Source organism: Myotis lucifugus, unplaced genomic scaffold (genome assembly GCF_000147115.1).
Source record: "Myotis lucifugus unplaced genomic scaffold, Myoluc2.0 scaffold_10, whole genome shotgun sequence".
Classification (NCBI taxonomy): Eukaryota; Metazoa; Chordata; class Mammalia; order Chiroptera; family Vespertilionidae; genus Myotis; species Myotis lucifugus.
Genome location: NW_005871058.1, coordinates 5,396,979 through 5,416,841, shown reverse-complemented (window position 1 = coordinate 5,416,841; position 19,863 = coordinate 5,396,979). Strand labels below are relative to the sequence as shown.

Sequence of the window (19,863 nt, the reverse complement as noted above, 5' to 3'; positions counted from 1 at the left end):
GGCTGGGGGACCCCCCCCCCCCCCCCAAGGGCACAAATTTTTTATCCACCGGGCTTTCTAATCCTTTTATAATTAAAAGGGTTAATATTCAAAGCTGACCCTTACCAGCAGAACGGCCTTGGGAATGACTTGGTCCCCTATGACACACACTGACCACCAGGGGGCAGACGCTCAATGCAGGAGCTGCCCCCTGGTGGTCAGTGGGCTCCCACATGGGGGGCTCTGCTCAGCCACAAGCCAGGCTGATGGCTGCCAGTACAGCGGTGATGGTGGGAGCCTCTCCCGCCTCCTCAGCAGCACTAAGGATGTCAGACTGCAGCTTAGGCCTGCTCCCTGCTGGCAAGTGGACATCCCCCGAGGGCTCCCCGGCTGCCAGAGGGATGTCTGATTGCCAGCTTAGACCCAATCCCCGGGGAGCAGCCTAAGCCCAGCATGTGGTCATCTCTCGAGGGGGTCCCCAGACTGCGAAGAGGGGCACAGGCCGGGCTGAGGGACCTGTGCACCTGGCCCTCTAGTTGGGTTAATAAAATAACATAGGTTTGAGGTGTACAGTTTTATAATACATCATCTGTATATTACCTTGTATGTTCACCACCCCTAGTGAAGTCTTTCCTCACCATTTATTCTCCCTTTTCCCTCTTCTACCTCTCTACCTTCCCTCTGCCTTTCTCTTTTGTAATCATCATACTGTTGTTTGTCTTGCCTATGAGGTTTTTGTTTTTTTCCTTAACCTTTCACCTTTTCACCCAGTCCCCCAATCCCCCTCCCCTCTGACAGCTGTCAGTTTGTCCTTTGTATCTATTGAATCTGTTTCTATTTTGATTGTTAGTGTATTTTGTTCATTAGATTTCACATATCAGTGAAATCCTTTGGTACTTGACTTTTTCTGGTTGGCTTATTTAGAGCACTTCTGGATTGTGAACATTGAAGGATAGCCTGCTAATGATTTCATATCTTTATTTTAACATGTATGCACATTATTCTTTTTCAAAATATAACAAAATATGATTAATTTGCTTTAAAATTAATTCCTTATGTAAAGCAGGGTGTCTGAACGACCGGCATTTTGGGCTGGGTGATTCTTGGTTGTGAAGGACTGTCCTGGGCACTGTGGGATGTTCAGCAACATCCCTGGCCTCTACCCGTTAGATGCCAGTAGCACTTTCCTAGTTGTGACATCCTAACGACCTCCCGTTGAGAACCAGTGGTCTAGAGCTAAAGGGCACATAATCTAAGTATCTGAGTTTGTTGTGCCTTCCTGTACTTCTTAGATTTATAAGGGTGCTTGGTTAGCTTTTAAAAAAGCTGCAAAAATGCTACAGGTGTATTAAGATACCTAACAATATATAAAAATCCTGCAAAAAATTTAAAAAAATGGTAATGTTATTACTAGGGAAGGACCTACTGTCCTTATTAGAAGTTTACTGTTACTTATTTTACTTTTTTTTTTCTTTTTACTATTTTTTGAACTAATTTACTAAGAGACCTGAGTCAGTAAGGCTTTTCTCTCTTACTTATATCGGACACTCCAATAAAGAGCTCAGCTTCAGCAGGTCGGTATCCCTATTTCTCTCCTTGCTTCCTGAGGATCAAGCCAGATGGGTTCAGTTAGCTTTTTGGTCAGGAGATACAGAACTAAGAACAAAGTAGTAGCAGCTGCTCTCCTGTGAAAGGTCATAGTCCTCTTGAGGCTTAAGCAGGTCAACAAATGGAAAAGGAATACTGGGAGACTCCTTAATTCTGAGGCTAGAGCCCTCCCCCCCCCCCTTTTTTTTTTTTTTTTTGTGGAGTAGCACCCAGGAATTCTGTCATATTCATTGCCAAGGTAACAATTATTTAAAGAAATAGGTACTGCTTCTAGAACATGTAGAGTGAATAGGAGTTCCTTTATATGCCATTGCACTGAAATGTCTCTAATTCTAAATGTATGCTTTAAAATAAATGTTTGGAATGTGTATGCTACTTGCCCAATTCTAAGTACGTTTGGGTTTGATATGCTACAGTTATTTCTATGTCACATGAGCTTATATACCTGTATACATTCATATATCTACATAGACTTACTCTCTTTCCAAAGGCTAGTGAAAACTTTAGTGGCTGACACTCCTCTAACTGCAGTAGATTTCATGCCTGATGGTGCCACTTTGGCTATTGGATCCTCCCGTGGGAAAATATATCAGTATGATTTAAGGATGTTGAAATCACCAGTTAAAACCATCAGTGCTCATAAGACATCTGTGCAATGTATAGTATTTCAGTACTCCACTGCTCTTTCTAAGGTAAGATATTTTCTTTCTGAATTTTTTCTTTTACTAAATAAATCTAGCTCAGAATATAGAAATTTTGTGTTGTCAATCAAACACAGTGGAAGTTATTGCATCATAATCATTTTTATATAAAAAGCATTTAATATAATTTTAGTACAAAGCCATTTGATACTGGTTTTAAAACTATTTTTTTTAAATTTTTATACTTAATCTCATATTTCCCTCTTCAGATCCTTAGAGGGCTTTGGGGTGAGAGGGAAACTCTCCGCTCTGCTCGCAAGCTAAAATTGTAGGAAAATATATACATATTTTTAATCTAATAGGGAATTTATAAAATATTAATAACAGTAGGGAGCATTAGAAACCTGAGCTTTTAAATATTCCATTACATTTCAGTCAGGTTTAAATAAAGACTCTTCAAGTAAGGCCTCAGCTGTGAACAAACGGACTGTTCCTGTGAGTGCCACCAGTGGGGGAGCTCAGAGTTCTGGAACTGTCAGAGAAGCCACTGCCACAGCCACGGTTCTGCCACAGCCCATGACAACAGCCGTGGGGAAAGGCACAGTTGCTGCCCAAGACAAAGCAGGTAAGTGGTGCTTATATATAGTATTTGGAGTGACCTCTTCACCCCAATATATATAATTATACTTCCTTCAGGAATCAAGAACTCAAATTCACTCGAGTATTTAAATAAAATTATTAATAAATATCATTGAAGAAGTGAACATTTTAACTTCAGCTATAAATTTTTAAAAAATTAATGAAAAAATATTTTTCTTAGTCTATTTAGTTGAACTTCTGTTGTAAAAAATATTATCTTAAAAAACACAATAATGTCAACTCAAATTATTCATTCTTAATACTAACTAGACTGGGTGACTTTACATTGTGTCTTCAGGTTAATCAGTAGAGAATGCAATTTTGATGTCATCATTTGATCTCTGAGGTTTTTTCCTTTTTTTAAAAAAGCTATTAATGGCTCCTTTTATTTCATATTTTAGAATGAAAGGTAAATTAAGTGATGAATATATTTAAGTATTAAATAGTGCTTGGCTCATATTAAGCCATATACTAGCAGTTTGTTAAATAAAAATAAATTAAAATATTACAATTTTAAATAATTTTTTTCTATGTTGATAATCAAGCATTTCTTAAAGAGGAATTTATTTAGACATTGTGAAAGTATAATATGATGATAAGCTTCCCCATACCTACTATAGAATATATTCTTTGCCTGCAATAAAGATCATATTCCCTAAATTCCTAAAAACCTTCTGGTTTTTATTTTAAGAAGTATACTACACTGTCAACATGCAACAGATAGTTTTAAAAGTCTACGTGGTACATATGCCAGTATGTTTTCAAAATATTAGAAATGGATGTACCCACCCATGTCTTTTTAAATTTTTAGGACAAGTACTTGACATGGACAAAAATATTTGTTGGTGCCTTTTCAGTCAGAGTTTACTATTTCCAAGTATAAGCAAAAGTTTAATTTGTTAACATTCATAATATGGGATAGTTTTCTTAAAGTTGTAGGTATATTCACTACAAATTTTCTGTGAATAACTACATTGTCCTCCCATAAAAATTATTACATGTTACGTGGAAAAATAAATGCTATCTACTTAAAAGAAGAAAGTCTTTTTGAAAATTACTTTGAGTAATGTTTGCCAGAAATGTTTAATTAAATATATTAAAATTTCCATTATTTTAAAATTTTAATTTACTATCAATTTTATGCATAATTTTCAAAAAGTAAACAAAATATTTTTCTCATTTACTGTAAATTTTATGAAGTCTGTATTCATTTAGTTTTTTTTTTAAATATCTTTTATTGATTTTTTACAGAGAGGAAGGGAGAGGGATAGAGAGTTAGAAATATCAATGAGAGAGAAACATCGATCAGCTGCTTCCTGCACACCTCCTACTGGGGATGTGCCTGCAACCAAGGTACATGCCCTTGACCGGAATCGAACCTGGGACCTTTCAGTCTGCAGGCCGACGCTCTATCCACTGAGCCAAACCGGTTAGGGCTCATTTAGTTTTTAATAAGGAGGCTATGTTTAACAATGACAGCATTAATTAGGAATTGAAGACTTGGGTCTGCAGGGTCACTGATTAACAGCTCTTTCCTGATTAGCAAAGTTTCTGGCAAAATGAATTTTTGCTTTGCATCCATAGTTAGAAATTCTGTTCATTAATTTTATTTTGAAATAATTTCAAACTTACAGAAAAGTTTCAATAATATATAAAGAACTCCTGAGCTCAGCTGTCCAGCAGATTCACCATTTTATAAATTTTGCCACATTTGCTTCCTAATTTTCTCTCAAACATACACACACACACACACACACACACACACACACACACACACACGTCTATTTTTCCCCCCTCGGAAACATGTAGAGTATATTAAGTTTAAGTCTCAGGTCTATCACTTCTTACCAGGATGACTTTGGGCAGTTTTCTTAACCATTCTGAATCTCATTTTTCTCTTCCACAGATAATAACTTTTAGGGTTATTGTGAAAATCAGAGAAAAATGTATCAGAAGTGCCTGGCACATGGTGGGCACTCAATAATTATGGTGTAATTAATAATATTGTTATCATTATCATCATTATTACTATTATCATTTTAAGCTTCTTGTAAAATAAATTCGAAGTTTGACAAAAAGTTCATGTTGCTTCTACTAAAGTGGTCCTGACTTAGTTATTAAAAACAACTTCTGCAGTCTTGTTACTACTGCTGATTTTCAGAAGGAACAGCCATTTAAGGAATGAAAAACAGCCCTCTGCCTTTTTATTGTCTACTTCACTATTCTCTATAACAGCGGTTCTCAACCTGTGGGTCGCGACTCCTTTGGGGGTCGAACGACCCTTTCACAGGGGTCGCCTACGACCATCGGAAAACACATATATAATTACATATTGTTTTTGTGATTAATCACTATGCTTTAATTATGTTCAGTTTGTAACAATGAAACACGAGGAACTGTATTAAAGGGTCGTGGCATTAGGAAGGTTGAGAACCACTGCTCTAAGAGTTTGGGATTCTGGTTTCCTTCCTCTTAGTAAACTATTGTGAGGTCAGTGAAGTCATTTGAGGTCGTAAATGCCTAAAGCAATGTTAAGCTCCCCCTGTTAGTGAAGAAAAAGAAGAGGGAAAAATATCTGTTCACTGCAAATTGGGGAGAGAGCTAACATAACTTAAATCCTGCTGTTAGGCATTGTCTACATATGCCTTACAGACTTTTTTTATGATTATCATTTGTAGGTAATCAACTAAGTTATATGTTCAGAATAATTTTAAGACAGAAGCAAATATGTATATTATTTTAGAAAAAAAATTAAAAATGGCTACAATAACATGGTGGTATATGAATAAGTAAGTTATTTGATTTTGGGGGAGCCCTTCATTCCATGAAAGTAATGGTTAGATGAATCATTGTTAAATTCTGCTTTTCCCCCCAATGCTCACAATTGTAACATTACCAATAATATGGGTAATATGTTAATTTTTTTTATTTATTCACAAAATCATATATTCTTTTTAAAATTATTTTAAAATTAATTTTATTGGGGTGGCATTGCTTAATAAAATTATATGTTCCTTCAAATGTACTATTCTATGATACATCATCTCTGTATTGCATTATATGTTTACACCCCAAATCAAATCTTTTGTCACCATATGTTTGACCCCTTTTAGCCTTCACTACCCTATACCCCACTCCACCCCCCTTCCATCTGGTAACTACCATGCTGTTATCTGTGTGTATGAGTTTTTGTTTGTTTTTCTTAATTTAAATTCTTCATTGTTTAAAGTATTACATATGTCTCCTTTTTCTCCCATTGACCTCTCCCCGGCTGTTCCCATCCCCCAGCACATGCCCTCACCCCCCTACTGTCTGTCCATGGGTTACAAGTCATTTGGTTGATCTCTTACCCCCTGTTTTTCTTGTTTGTTCATTTGTTGCTTTCAGTTTTATATTTTTAGAACCTCGCTTCTGATAAATTTCTTTAGGTGTACTAACATTTTTATATCTAATTTCTATAAGGTTTGTCTCGAAGCATCAACACAGATATTTTATCTAAGGAAACAGACAGTGGAAAAAATCAGGATTTCTCCAGTCTTGATGATACTAGAACAAGTAGTTTGGGGGACATGTTCTCACCTATCAGAGATGGTAAGTCTGTTCAGATCAGAGGATCATGTTCTCTTGCTGATAGTCTTACATTTTTATTCTGGCTAAGAGATGTCGGTAGCAGCTTCAGTGTAACTCTTGTGATGACAGTTAGCTCATTTTCTCAATCCCTGGGGTGGTATTTTTTCCTTTGCCATGGTATTTTAGGTAACTATATTCCAAAATATATGCTGGTAATTTTCACATGGGAAATTTGCAAATAGTTCTGAAGTTAACATTTTAATTTCTACAAAAGTTTCTTAAAGGAAGTTTTTTACTTGTATTTACTTTTAATAAATTACTTTTTAATAAATTTTTGTAAAATCTTGGATATTGATAGATAAAAGATATCTTCCTAACTTAAACATTTGTTTCTGTGATTATTAGTATTTAATTGGTATTTATTAAATGTTTTCATGGAGAAATATGGCTAAGTGATATATTGCCTCATCTTTTACACTATGTATGAAACTATCTCTCACACACACACACTTCCCATTGCTAGTAGATGTTGCCATTTAAAAAAAAAAAGCAAAAACTTTGCCAGCTTGTTGAATGGAAATATTATTTATCATTGTTCACACTGTATGAACTAGGCCCATTGTTTGGCTGTGTTCTTTTAGTACTAATGTTCATTCTATTAACCTTAATGGGATAGTTCCACTGCTAATAGCAGTATTACCAATATGGGTGAATTTCTAGAGAATATTTTGGCAGGTTTAAATACTCATACTTTTTGGCCTGATAATTCCATTTCTATAAGTTTACCTAAGACAATATTCTGAAAAGCCCAGAAAGATTTGTATGTTTACTGTATAATAGTGAAAAACTGGAATGAATTTAAATGCCAACAATAGCAGGGTGTTTAAATTGTTGCATGTGCCTATGGTCTTATAAAATTTCATTTTTTACTTCAAAATTGTCTGCATTATATGTTTACCTTTTCCCCCCATTGACCTCTCCCTGGCTGTTTCCATCCTCCAGCATTAATTTTCTCCAATTAATTTCATAATCAGAAACAACGAATATATACGTGATTATATAGAATTACTGAGTGTCTTCTGCCTTACCCTAGCCTGAAAATACTTCAGTTGCCAGGTCAAACTCCTTTATCTTCCACCTAATGAAAAAGGGAAAGATTCCTTTCTTTCAAGACAAAGAGAGGTCAGACTGCATAGGTAGAGGAAAGAGAGGAAGGATGTGGGTGAAGGAGGGAAAAGTGGCTTGCACTGGAGTTGAAACAGGTTTCTGAAGTAAGTGCCCAGTTGGGGACCTTGGCTTCTGAGAACCCCTGGAGGTAACTATTAAGTTGAAGACTGTAGGAAGGGGCTTTGTGGAGGATTTTGAGTTATGAATGAAATCCTCTTTAATGGTATTCCAGATAAATAAAGAAATTCCTCTTTAATTAATTTAGCTATTTAAAAAAAATATTATTAGTATATGAGCCATATGCCTTTCATTTATTAGAATTTTGTATTATTAATGAGAAGAAAACATGGATACTAAATATAGTACTGCTTTCATTATCAAGAGATTTGCAAGGATGAAACTTGACTGGTAAAAGGCTTAATCTGTTTTGGTTCAATTTATTAATCTTTTAAATACTTCTGCTTTTGTTAGGGGAAAACTAATAACTTTTAAAAGTGCATGTGTGCTATGCAATTTTTATATATATACATATGTATATGTATATATGTATATATGTATATATGTATATATATATGATAGGATAGATGCACAGTAGTCCTACTAATATGATAATCATTTATGACAATCAATTTATTGGCCATTGGAGTTTCTGATGAATTTGACCATTTTTCTATTCATTAAAATGGAGTTAAGCAATATTTGGTTCGTAATTGGTAAATGAGTATTACAGCATTGAAATTTCTGCCATTGAAATAAATTTTAATAAAACCTTAAAACCTATGTGTTTTATAGCATTGTATTGCTTGCAAAATGTTTTTATGTTATTTCAGTTGATTCTCAATAAAATCTTGTGAGATGGTCAGGGCATTATTCCCTTTATATAGATGCAAAAACTGAAGTTTAATTGTATTAACATTTGTCCAAGGTCACAAAGCTATTAAGTGTATAGGCAGAACTGAATTACAGACCTTTGGCCCTCACTACAGTGCTTTTCCTAGTATACTTGGCTGTCTCATTAGAATAACTATCTCTATATATAAAAAGCTAATATGCAAAGTGTCTGCTTGGGAGTTCAACCGGGAGAACGGGAGTTCGATCACTCGCTATGATGTGCACTGACCACCATGGGGCGGCGCAGAACATTGCAGGCGACCAGCCACAGTGGTGGCAGAGTGCTGAGGGACCAGGGAAGGAGGAGGCGGTTAGGTGGGAAACCTGATCAGTTCTGATCGCAGGCCAGGCCTACGTGCCCTACTCATGCATGAATTTCATGTACTGGGCTTCTAATATCATAGAATTGTCTTTTTATATTTGCGCTGTGAAGCTAAAAGAATGAAAAGGGGAGTTTATGTGAGTACTAGCTTTAACTTTACTCAGATTTTCTTCTTAAAATTATTATCCTTGAACACTTTGGGGAATGAATAGTCATTATAAGTTGCTATAGCATCTTTTTTACTGTCTTTTAAATTTGATTTTCTAATTTTCTTACAGATGTTGTGGTTAACAAGGGAGGTGATGAGTCCGTAGGCAAAGGAGATGGTAAGAATTACTGAGAAGTATTTTAATGAAAATTGTGATATTGTGTTCTCTATTCCTGTGTAACAAATTACCCCAACATTTTGAATTTTAAAAGAGCATTTATCATCTCATAAAATGTGGGTTAAGCATGGCTTAGCTTGAGTGCCTTTGGCTTTAGGTCTCTTGGTGCTTTAATCAGGGTGTCAATAGGGCTGCAGTCATCTCCAGACTTAACTGGGCAAAGATCTGCTTCCAAGCTCATTCATGTGTCTGTGAGCAAAGACATTAATCGGTTTATTCCCCTGTGGGCTTCTCCACAGGGAAGCTGACAACGGGCCAACTGGCTTTCCTTAGAGTTGGTGAGCAGGAGAGTGAGAGGGGGCACCCAAGATGGAAAACCATAGTGTGTTTGTAACATAAGCTTGGAAGGTATTCTCTTTGTTAGAAGCAAGTTACTAGGTCCAACCCACATTCAAAGGGAGGGGATTACTCGAGGGCATGGATCCATGCCAAGTCAGGGATCATTAGGGGCTTTCTTAGAGGCTGCCTGCCAAGACATATACCACAGTGTGAACCAAATGAACACTTCCGTTGTCAAATACCGATTAAAATGTCCATTGTGTTTTTCAGTTTTCAGAGTATTTTCATATACAATATCTCCTTTAAGCCTCACCACTCAGGGAAATAGATATCATTATTCACATACTAGAGGCCCGGTGCACGGTTTCATGCACCGGTGGGGTCCCTCAGCCTAGCCTGCGCCCTCTCGCAATCCGGGACCCTTTGGGGAATGTTGGACTGCTGGTTTCAGCCTGATCCGCCTGGCAATCCGAAATCCCCCAAAGGATATAGTAGTGCGTGAAGCGGCAGGTGGCCGGGGAGGAGCCCAAGCCCAGGCCGGGTACCGCGTCACTCCTGCTCATCACAGCCTCGCTGTGCCTGCCACCACCACCACTTGGTAAGCTCATTGAGCGGTGCTCCCGCTGTGGGAGCACACTGACCACCAGGGGGCAGCTCCTGCGTTGAGGCACCATCTGCCCCAGGTGGTCAGTGCGTGTCATAGCGAGCAGTCAAATGGTCGACCTGTCAAACAGTTGACCAGTTGCTTAGGGTTTTATATATGTAGATTTGCAGATCAGAATGCAGTCACAGGGATTTTTACGATTTTTTTTGCATCAAATAAGGGCTAGAGCTGACAAATGAACCTGATTTCTGAATCCAAATTCTGTGTCTTTCCATCATATTAGCCTGTCTGTCAGGTTAAATGCTTTTGTTAAATATCCAACATTGGAGAACATCATATGCAAACACAGCTTTTTCCCTCTTTTTCAGGCCTTGACTTTTTAACACAATTGAACTCAGTGTTTCCTCCAAGAAAAAATCAAGGAGCTTCAGGCACTTCAGTATTGCATTCTAGTCCCTTTAATGTCTTTATGGGATCTCCCGGGAAAGAAGAAAATGAACATCGTGATCCGACAGCTGAACCTAAGAAAACGTATCTGGGAAAACAGGAATCTAAAGACTCCTTCAAACAGGTATCTGCCTGAAAGTGGTACTGAGCTCACTGTGTGTTTCTCACCAGCAAGCATGATGAAGACCGTCACTAGGAAGCAGGCAGCTGCCATTGCATTTGTCCTAACTAGTGACAGTGCTGTGCATTCACTACGTAGAAAAATACTCTTCAATCTTGGTGTCACATGTTAAAAACTAAAGGATACTCTTGAAATCTATCTCTGGATGTGATGAGGATAGCAACAAATGTCATACTCTATTTTTTTTTATAAGACAAAAAACTTGATATAGCTGTATGTGCAGTAATAATTTATACCTGAATTTTTTAAGAAGTATTTCCATTGTGGTGGAAAGCACCAAGTTGGTGGTCAAGGCAATTACCCTAAGTCTTAGAGTAATTTATTTTTTTATTTTATGTTTTTATTTTTATGTGTCCTTATCCCCACATTACATTCTTAGAGTAAATTGATGGTGCTATAATACAGTACTCAATATAGAAGTTAATTTATTATGAAAGGATTCAAAATGATCAAATATTACCAGGAAGTTACCAGGAAGGCTGAATCTGTTGTGCAGTATATCCATTTATTTTCAAATTTATTTTTAGGATGATATTGTAAAGATAACATTCAAAAAGTACAAAATGTCTTTTGACTTATTTTTCAAATATTTCTGACTAGTTATAAACAAGAGGTTGGGGATGTTTTGTGTGTGTGTAGGGGGGGCGAGGGCGTTGTTTGTTTTTGCCTGTGATCACTATTTTAAATTATATTCAACAGCCTGATGCTTAGTAAGTGAACTTTATCATGTTATTATTGATACTGTTTTTGATTAGTAAACTTGATTTATTTGCCACTAGTCCTAGCAATTTTTTTCTCTTTCTATATCCCTTTTTATTTTTCCTTTACCTGACCCTACCTACTGGATAAAAGAAAGTTGGTACAAATTATGTGGATGATACAGGTAAAGCCAGAATTTATATATTAATTGTTTATTTTAAATGTGAAGTTTGCAAAGTTGATCTCCGGTGCTGATACTGGAAGTCTAAATACCTCTCCATCATCTAACCAAACAAGAAGTCCTGAGAAATGTGAAAAGCCAGAAAAAGAAAAGGAAGCCCGGTTACTGTATGAACCCACAATCAATGGATCCTCAGCTCCAAGTAAGTACATAAAACTTTCTAGTGTTAAGTTGGAAACCCTCACTATTTAACTTGAAAGGAGTGATCACAGACAAAATTTTAAATGTTCAAAGAGTTTAAATGTTCAAGGAGTTTAAAATTTATGACATTTCTCTAGCGTAACCCTCTTACTAGAAGACAATAAAATGTACATGAATGATTAAATATAACAACATTTATTTGACACTCTTGGTGTGAATTTCATTTTTGATCTCATCTGTAGGTGTCTTGATATAACGTGGTACAGATAGGAATATGGTGTAGAACCCTGTGAAAATGGGTCAATTACCTAAAATTATCTTTTTTAAAATTAAGATGAAGATTTATTTACAAAGATGTTCATTCCAACTGTATTTTTTAATGTTATTTTTTGATTTGTCAATTACAGTTGACATTCAATACTATTTTATATTAGTATCTTTTTCTCCCCCCCATATTAAAGTCCTATTCGTAGAGTTAATACCACAGACCCTAAAAACTTGATCCACACTTAAAGGGATATTAGGTTCAGCTATCAGTGTTATCCATACAAAAACAACTCTTTGTGTAGAAGCAACTCTTTTATATAGATATCTGTGTTTTACCTTAAGGTTTCTATGGATACATTGCATTAGCTTAAACTCTGGGGCTTTGCCTGTAGCACTACTTTACTCATGTACTCTGTTGGTTTATCTAGTTTGTGCTGAAGCTTGTCACATTCATCTCTTATAAGAGGTTTAGAGATTCTTCAAGATCAGTTCTTCTGTCATATGTTACTACATTAGTCAGTGGCAATTCATATATATAGATAAATGACTATTAGAAATAATGTCATAGAAAGTTTAAGATTTGTATTCCAAACAGTGCATTTTTCTAAATGTTATAGGAACACTGTTCTTTGAGTTTTTCAAGTTTTCTCATGCCAAATCTTATTTAGAAATGTTTGATGACTCTTAGTCCAAGTTGACTGTTATTATTTTCTTCATTGTTTTGTTTTAGATCCAAAGTTAGCATCCTCTGTCACTGCTGGAGTTGCCAGTTCACTGTCGGAAAAAATAGCTGATACCATTGGAAATAATCGGCCAAATGCACCATTGACATCTGTTCAAATCCGTTTTATTCAGAACATGATACAGGAAACATTGGATGACTTCAGGTAGTAACCGTAAAACTTGTAAACAACCCAATGCCAATTGACAGGAGAATGTACACATCAGTATAAATCAGTGAACTACAGATATATAGATCGTGAATCTTGAATATGTGATACTGGATTATTTTCTAAAGGAACACTACTCAAGACTACATAGTATATGGTACTCTTTTTGTAATGCTCAAAGCAAGCAAATTGAAATGTATTCAGTAGAGAGAGATTCTATGTTATACACATGTACCTGTAAAGCATTTTTTTGCTTAAGCAAAATTCACCAGAGTAGTATTGTCTTCTTTCTTGGGCTTCTCCCAAGAGTTAAGTGATGGAATCAGAGAGGAGCATACAGGAAGTTTCTATGATTTTGGTACTGTTCTAGCTTAGAAATTGTATGGTGGGTGACTGTTTTCTTTTATTATTATATTTCATGGTTTTCATGTATTCTTTTGTAAGCATGAATTAATAGCATTTTATTGAATAAACTGTTATAACCACCCAAATAACACCTTCCTATTTTATCTAGACGTATTTTTTAATGGCTAAAACATAGATAATAGTTAAAACATTATAACCTAGTATATTATCTGTATTTCATTGTAATATAAACCTGTGTCTTGATAATTTCTATACTAAGGAATGTAGTATAGTATAGTGGAAGTAGATAGCCTGGGTTTATATTTTAGGTCTGCTATTTTCTGGCTGTATGTCTTTGGATAAGTTATAACAGCTGTGGCTCAGTTACTTTATTAGTAAAAAGGAGGTAATAATTATAACTGGTGGTGAAGCTTAAATAAGTTCTTACATTTAAAGTACAAGAAAGTGCCTAACACATAGTAAATAAGTGCTAGGTGTATTGGTATTTTTATTAGTGTAATAATTGTTAACATCCAATAATTTGAAAAATGAGAAAGCTTAAGTAGTTTCTTGAATGATATAGAGTTGGTAAAACTGTTAAAATTCTGACAAGTATTTTATATTCTTCCCTAGAGAAGCATGTCATAGGGATATTGTGAATTTGCAAGTGGAGATGATTAAACAGTTTCACATGCAGTTGGTATGTATGACAAATGTTATTTTAAGTGAGTGTAGAGTTGTGGATCTGCAAAATCCATTAAAGGGCGATATAGTTGTTACTTGCTTATATCTAGTTCCTATGATAAATAAAGAAGGAGTTTTAGAAATTTAAAAAGTAAAATAGTTTTTAACTAGTCACTCCCCCCAGCCCCCGTGAAAGAGAGGCTAAGGGGCTGCTTTGTAGGAGGCACCATAACAACCCCAATTGCCTGCCTCCTTAGGCTTTTATTGTAACAGCAGCTTGAACTAAAATTAACGTCTAGATCAGTGGTTCTCAACCTTCCTAATGCCGCGACCCTTTAATACAGTTCCTCATGTTGTGGTGACCCCCAATTTCATTGTTACAAATTGAACATAATTAAAGCATAGGGATTAATCACAAAAACAATATGTAATTATATATGTGTTTTCTGATGGTGTTAGGCGACCCCTGTGAAAGGGTCATTCGACTCCCAAAGGGGTCGTGACCCACAGGTTGAGAACCGCTGGTCTAGATACAATCAGCAGGTTAAGTATCCTTGAGAAAGCACATGCTTCTACAAGGACAGGTCTAAAAGACTAAACATAGAGATTCCAGCAAAGCACCTGGGGGCTTGGACTTGTTTGGAAAAGTCAAGGCAGGGGCTGCCGCCTTTGGCAAGGTCCCCTCAGAGGCCCCCGACCTTTCAGAGAATCTTCCTTACAGACTTCCAACCAAGTCCCATGCTTCTCCACACATCCCCACCGAGTCCTCCTGCAGAAACCCATGCTTACTACATAGCTGATTACATTGTACAAAAGTTGGTATTTTTAATTTTGTGAAAATTCAAAAGATGTAAGTTATCATATGGTAACTCTGTGCTTAACATTTTGAGCAAAGTGTTTTCCAAAGTGGCTGTACCATTCATATTTCTACCAAAAATGCCTGAGGGCCCGCCCCAGTTTCTCCACATCCTTGCCAATACTTCTGTTACCTGATTTTGTTATAACTCTCCTAGTAGGCATGAGGTGATATCTCGTTACAGTTTTGATTTGCATTTCCCTGATTACTAATGATGGTGTACATTTTTTCATGTGCTTATTGGTCATTTTGGCCATCTTCTTTGGCCATCTTCTTTATATGTTCTGGATACAAGTCCTTATCAAATATATGATTTGAAAATATGTTCTTTAATTCTGTGGGTTACCTTTCAGCCTTCTTTTTAACCTTTAATAGGTAAGGCAACGTTTTACAACTTTTTTTCTTTAATAAGTACGCAAAAAGCTCCTTGCATGTGCAAATATAGGCCTCCCAAATATGTAAGTTTTACTAGTGGTCTTTCATTTACATTAACAAATAAGAGTGGTTAAGTCTGAGGAATATCATTTAGCTAGTTAATTGAACATGAGAGAAATGATAGCTGACAGTATGTAAAACATGCCAAATAAATGTGACATGCCAAGTAATTTAAAAAAGAATTTTTGTCCTTTTCTAGAATGAAATGCACTCTTTATTGGAAAGATACTCAGTAAATGAAGGTTTAGTGGCTGAAATTGAAAGACTACGAGAAGAAAACAAAAGACTGCGAGCCCACTTTTGAAATTACACTGAATACCTTAATGTTTTTTAATTTGGGAAGTTTTTGGCAACACAGAACTACATGGAATCAGTGTTGTTTTTATGGCCTCTGGGAAAAATTTTCAAGTAAAAGGGTGATGGGATTTTACACCAACCACTATTTCATTCTCTCTGACTGTCAAAAATATTTATATTTTTATATTAAAAGCTGTACAATGTATAATTTGCCTATAGGAAAGTCAGTAGGATCTTTATTTTTCTGAAAGCTTTAGATAGACACTAAGTGCCCTTTTTCATAAGACAGTTGTGCAAAAAAATAGGTTATGGGTGTTTTAAAATCACCTTTTTTAACATATATTTTTTGATTAACATTTGCCTTTCCAATTTTTTTGGATGTTTTTGGGATTAAAGAGTTTGATATGCATTCTATTTTTATGGAAAAAGTAATTTTAAAATGGCAATTGGTTTTTCTAAGCAATTAACTAATAAAAGACAAGGTTGGTTACTAATTATTTTGTTAATGAAGTCAAGTATGACTACTATTTATTATTTTTACATTTGATATGACAATTTGTTGGAATTTTGAATTGCACAAATTATCTTTTATCTATTGCGTTTATGTTATTGGATTGTACTTCTAACAAATCTCTATTCTGGGTTGTTTTTTGATGTGTTTTTTTGTTTTTGTTTTTGTTTTTTGTATTTTTTTAGCAAACTTAGCAGACTTCACTTTACCTATGAAAACTTGTAAGGATTTGAAAGATTTGACCAGAGCTGCATATTTACTAATTATCTCATGAATTAGTAATAAGCAAAATTATACTACAAAGTTTTAATGAACACGATTCAACTGATAATCAGTGAAAATTTCATAGTAGATACTAAATATTACTGTATTATTGCAGTTCATTTTCTCCCAAATGAGAAGTGTGGATGTCTTTTTGTGGTTTATATCATTAACTTTCTCTAATCCTTTGTGTGCCGTATTTAACATTTTTATATTATTGACCTTACCATCAAATTTAGAAAGGGTAATTGTCAAAAGGATTTATACCTCTTTGACAATAGATGGATGTGTACATCTACCTGTTGTGATCTGGAGTTTTAATCATATAAGATTAGGCAGGTTATTGGCTTGTTTGCCTTCTTGTAGTCTCTTGTCCCAAAGACTTAAACTATGTACCTTTTATATATTACTCCTGTCCAATTTTGACTTTTGAGATGAAAATACTAAAATAAAAAAGAAATTGAGTTAGCTTACTAACTTTATGATTTTCCAAAGCAATGGAAATTTTTAAGGATATTTTTTAATAAGTATAAACATACTAATAACTACTTTAAGGAATAAAAACAGAAATACTACTTTTTCCTATTGTGTCTCAGAGAATACATTTGTATTGAAACATAAAAGGGTGCTACTGTGATCTTTTTTCCTGGCAGATTATGAAAGCATTATAACTTGTAACAAGTTTCCTTATATATCATTATCAAGCAGACTTAGAAAACAAAAGTGTGTTTTGCCTATATGCTTTATTTAAATTCATTAATATTTTTCCTGTTGTCTTTTTCTGTACATGCACTTGATGTTTACTGAAAGAAGAGGGATAAATAAAACAATTTTAGTAACTTTATGTGTATAGATGAAACATTTTTTGTCATAGAATTTAAAAGCTAAATAAGTACAAGCAAAATCTTTATATATGGAAAACCTGAAATTAAATGTTTGCCTTTTACCAAGATGAAATAATAGGGATTGAGTTTATCCATCTAAAATTTTTTAAAGAGACAAAATATGTGAAATAGTTTTCAAATAATGGACATTACACAGAATGGGACCATGATCCCTGAAAGAGGAAAGCAGATAAGATCCAAGAAACTCAATGAACCTCAAGCACAAGAAATAAAATAACACCAAAGCACATCATAATCAAATTTCTTAAAACCAGTGACAAAGGAAAATTCTTAAGCAGCAAAAGTCAAAAGCTCAGAGGAACAAAGATAATGTCAGAGATAGTGGAGCAACCTCTTTCAAATACCAAAAGAAAATACCCAACTTAGAATTCTATACCCAGCAAAAACATCTTTCAAAAATTAAAATGAAATATTAAAACTTTTTCAGAACTATAAACACTAAAGGAATTCATCATAAGGAAATGTTAAAGAATGCCTTTAGTCAGAAGGAAAATGGTACCAGATAGAAATCTATTCAAATGAATGAAGAACACCAAAAATTGTGTATATGTGAACAAATGTAGGATTTTTTTCTTTATCTCTAAAGGTTAATTTACTATTTAAAGCAAAAATGATAAGCTATTGTATGGTTGACACATAAGTAAAGCAAAATGTCTGATGACAATATTACTTGAAAGTAGTCTATGAAAAAAATGTATAATGTAAAACCTAAAGCAATCACAAGAAGAAAAGCAGTTAAAACTAATAAACCAACAAAGATAGTAACATATAGCCATAAAAATAATCCAAAAGAAGGAAGGAAAAGAACAAAGGGGAACAAAAAATAGGACAAAAAAATAACTTGTAAGATAGAAAACTTAAACAGCACTATCAATAATTACATAAGTCTAAATTATCAGGTGCTCTTATTAGACTGTCTTTTATCTAACTACTAGAGGCCCAGTGCATGAGATTTGTGCACTCAGGGGGGATCCCTCAGCCCAGCTTGCGCCCTCTCGCAGTCCAGGAACCCACCGGGAATGTCCGACTGACGGCTTAGGCCCATTCCCTGCGGGACATCCTTAGCGCTGCCATGGAGGCAGGAGATGCTCCCGCCACTGCTGCTGCGCTCACCAGCCATGAGCCTGGCTTCTGGGGAGCACACTGACCACCAGGGGGCAGCTCCTGCATTGAGTGTCTGCTCCCTGGTGGTCAGTGCACATCATAGTGACTGATCATTCCGTTTGGTCGATTTGCATATTAGCCTTTTAATATATAGGATATACTGAATCAGAAATTCACTTTAAATATAAAGACAAATCATTTTAATATAAAAAGAAATTTAAAAATATATTGAACTAAATGCAAATGAAAAACTATCAAAATTTGTAGGAATCAGCCACTGGGGCCTGAGCCGACGCGGAGTCAGGCTCTGTAAGCGCGCCAGGGGGCGCTAGACGTAGGAACCGCTGGGTGGCGGCACCGGGCTGAAGACCGGACCGGAAGTGCCTGCGCACCACGGCGGAATGCTCCGCTGAGCACCTGGGCCGCCACCCGTAGACCATGTTCCTGGCGTGTCTGACGTCTCAGCTGCTGCCGGTCGCGCCCCGGGCAGGCCTCCGTGGGCCCTGGCCCGTCTCAGGGGTGCCGGGCAGCCATGCCTGCAGGCCCCGCTACAGCATGCAACCAGCAGGCCCGAGTAGGGTTGCTGTCCTCCCGGGCAAGGGGGTCCAGCTGGAGCTCGAGGAGATGCTGGTCCCCTGGAAGATGTCCATCAGTCCCCTGGAGAGCTGGCTGACCGCCCACTACCTGCTGCCCAGACTGGATGCTGGGGTCCCAGGGACTGCGGCGCAGGCCCAGGCCTACAAGTGTCCGCCTGGCCAGGTGGGGGGAGGGGCGGAGCAGGGGCGTGAAGAGGTGCAGGATGCACCCCAGATTCAGTGCAAAAATGTGCTGAAGATCCGCCGACGGAAGATGAACCATCATAAGTACCGCAAGCTGGTCAAGAGGACCCGGTTTCTGCGGCAGAAGGTTTGGGAAGGATGCCTGAAATGAAAGCAGGTGAGGTTCGAGAAAGACCTGAAGCGCATCTGGCTGAAGGCGGGCCTGAAGGAAGCCCCTCCCGGCTGGCAGACCCCCAAGATCTACCTCAGGGGCAAGTGAGTGCGGGCGCCCCTGCCCTGGCGCTGCTGCTGTTCTCTTGTAATAAACGTTGACGAGCTCCGCTGCTCCTGCTGCCTGGAAAAAAGAAAAAAATTGTAGGAATCAGCTAAAGCAAGTACTTTTAGGGACATTTATATCAATAAATGTCTGTATTAGAAAAGGAAAGGACTCAAGTCAGTGACTTTAGCATCCAACCTACTCTAGAAAAATAATAGCAATTGAAACACAAAGTGCACAAATGAAAGGATAAAGATTAAAGAAGAAATTATGCAATAAAAATCAATTGAGAAAATAAGTAAAATTAGAAGCTAGTTCTTTTAGATCAACAAAATTGACAAACCTTTAGCCAGACTGATGAATAAAAAAGACATAAATAATATCAGGAATGAGAGAAGTAACATTGCTACAGATTCTACCGATAATTCTGACAAAATGCCAAACCTAAATGGTTACACTGGTGAATTATTTCAAATGT

At 36.4% G+C, this 19,863-nt stretch overlaps 1 protein-coding gene and 1 pseudogene across 6 annotated transcripts in view; both read left to right on the top strand.

Moving 5' to 3' along the window:
- Positions 1 to 17,185, top strand: part of NEDD1 (neural precursor cell expressed, developmentally down-regulated 1) — a 34,153-nt gene extending 16,968 nt beyond the window's left edge. For 3 of the 6 annotated variants that reach the window (XM_014451567.2, XM_006084115.3, XM_023749913.1), the window contains 9 exons: positions 2,078 to 2,279; positions 2,664 to 2,853; positions 6,330 to 6,458; positions 9,096 to 9,143; positions 10,455 to 10,657; positions 11,643 to 11,796; positions 12,793 to 12,949; positions 13,931 to 13,997; positions 15,472 to 17,185. In XM_014451567.2, coding sequence (XP_014307053.1) covers positions 2,078 to 2,279; positions 2,664 to 2,853; positions 6,330 to 6,458; positions 9,096 to 9,143; positions 10,455 to 10,657; positions 11,643 to 11,796; positions 12,793 to 12,949; positions 13,931 to 13,997; positions 15,472 to 15,576 — 1,255 coding nt within the window. In that variant the 3' untranslated portion in view covers positions 15,577 to 17,185. Of the gene's footprint in view, positions 1 to 2,077; positions 2,280 to 2,663; positions 2,854 to 6,329; positions 6,459 to 9,095; positions 9,144 to 10,454; positions 10,658 to 11,566; positions 11,797 to 12,792; positions 12,950 to 13,930; positions 13,998 to 15,471 lie in introns of those variants that run through there. The other 3 variants (XR_002828062.1, XM_023749912.1, XR_002828063.1) reach the window with 3 other exon arrangements.
- A 1,521-nt stretch (positions 17,186 to 18,706) lies between these two features.
- On the top strand, positions 18,707 to 19,280 carry LOC102437039 (annotated as a pseudogene).
- Positions 19,281 to 19,863: the final 583 nt, after the last annotated feature.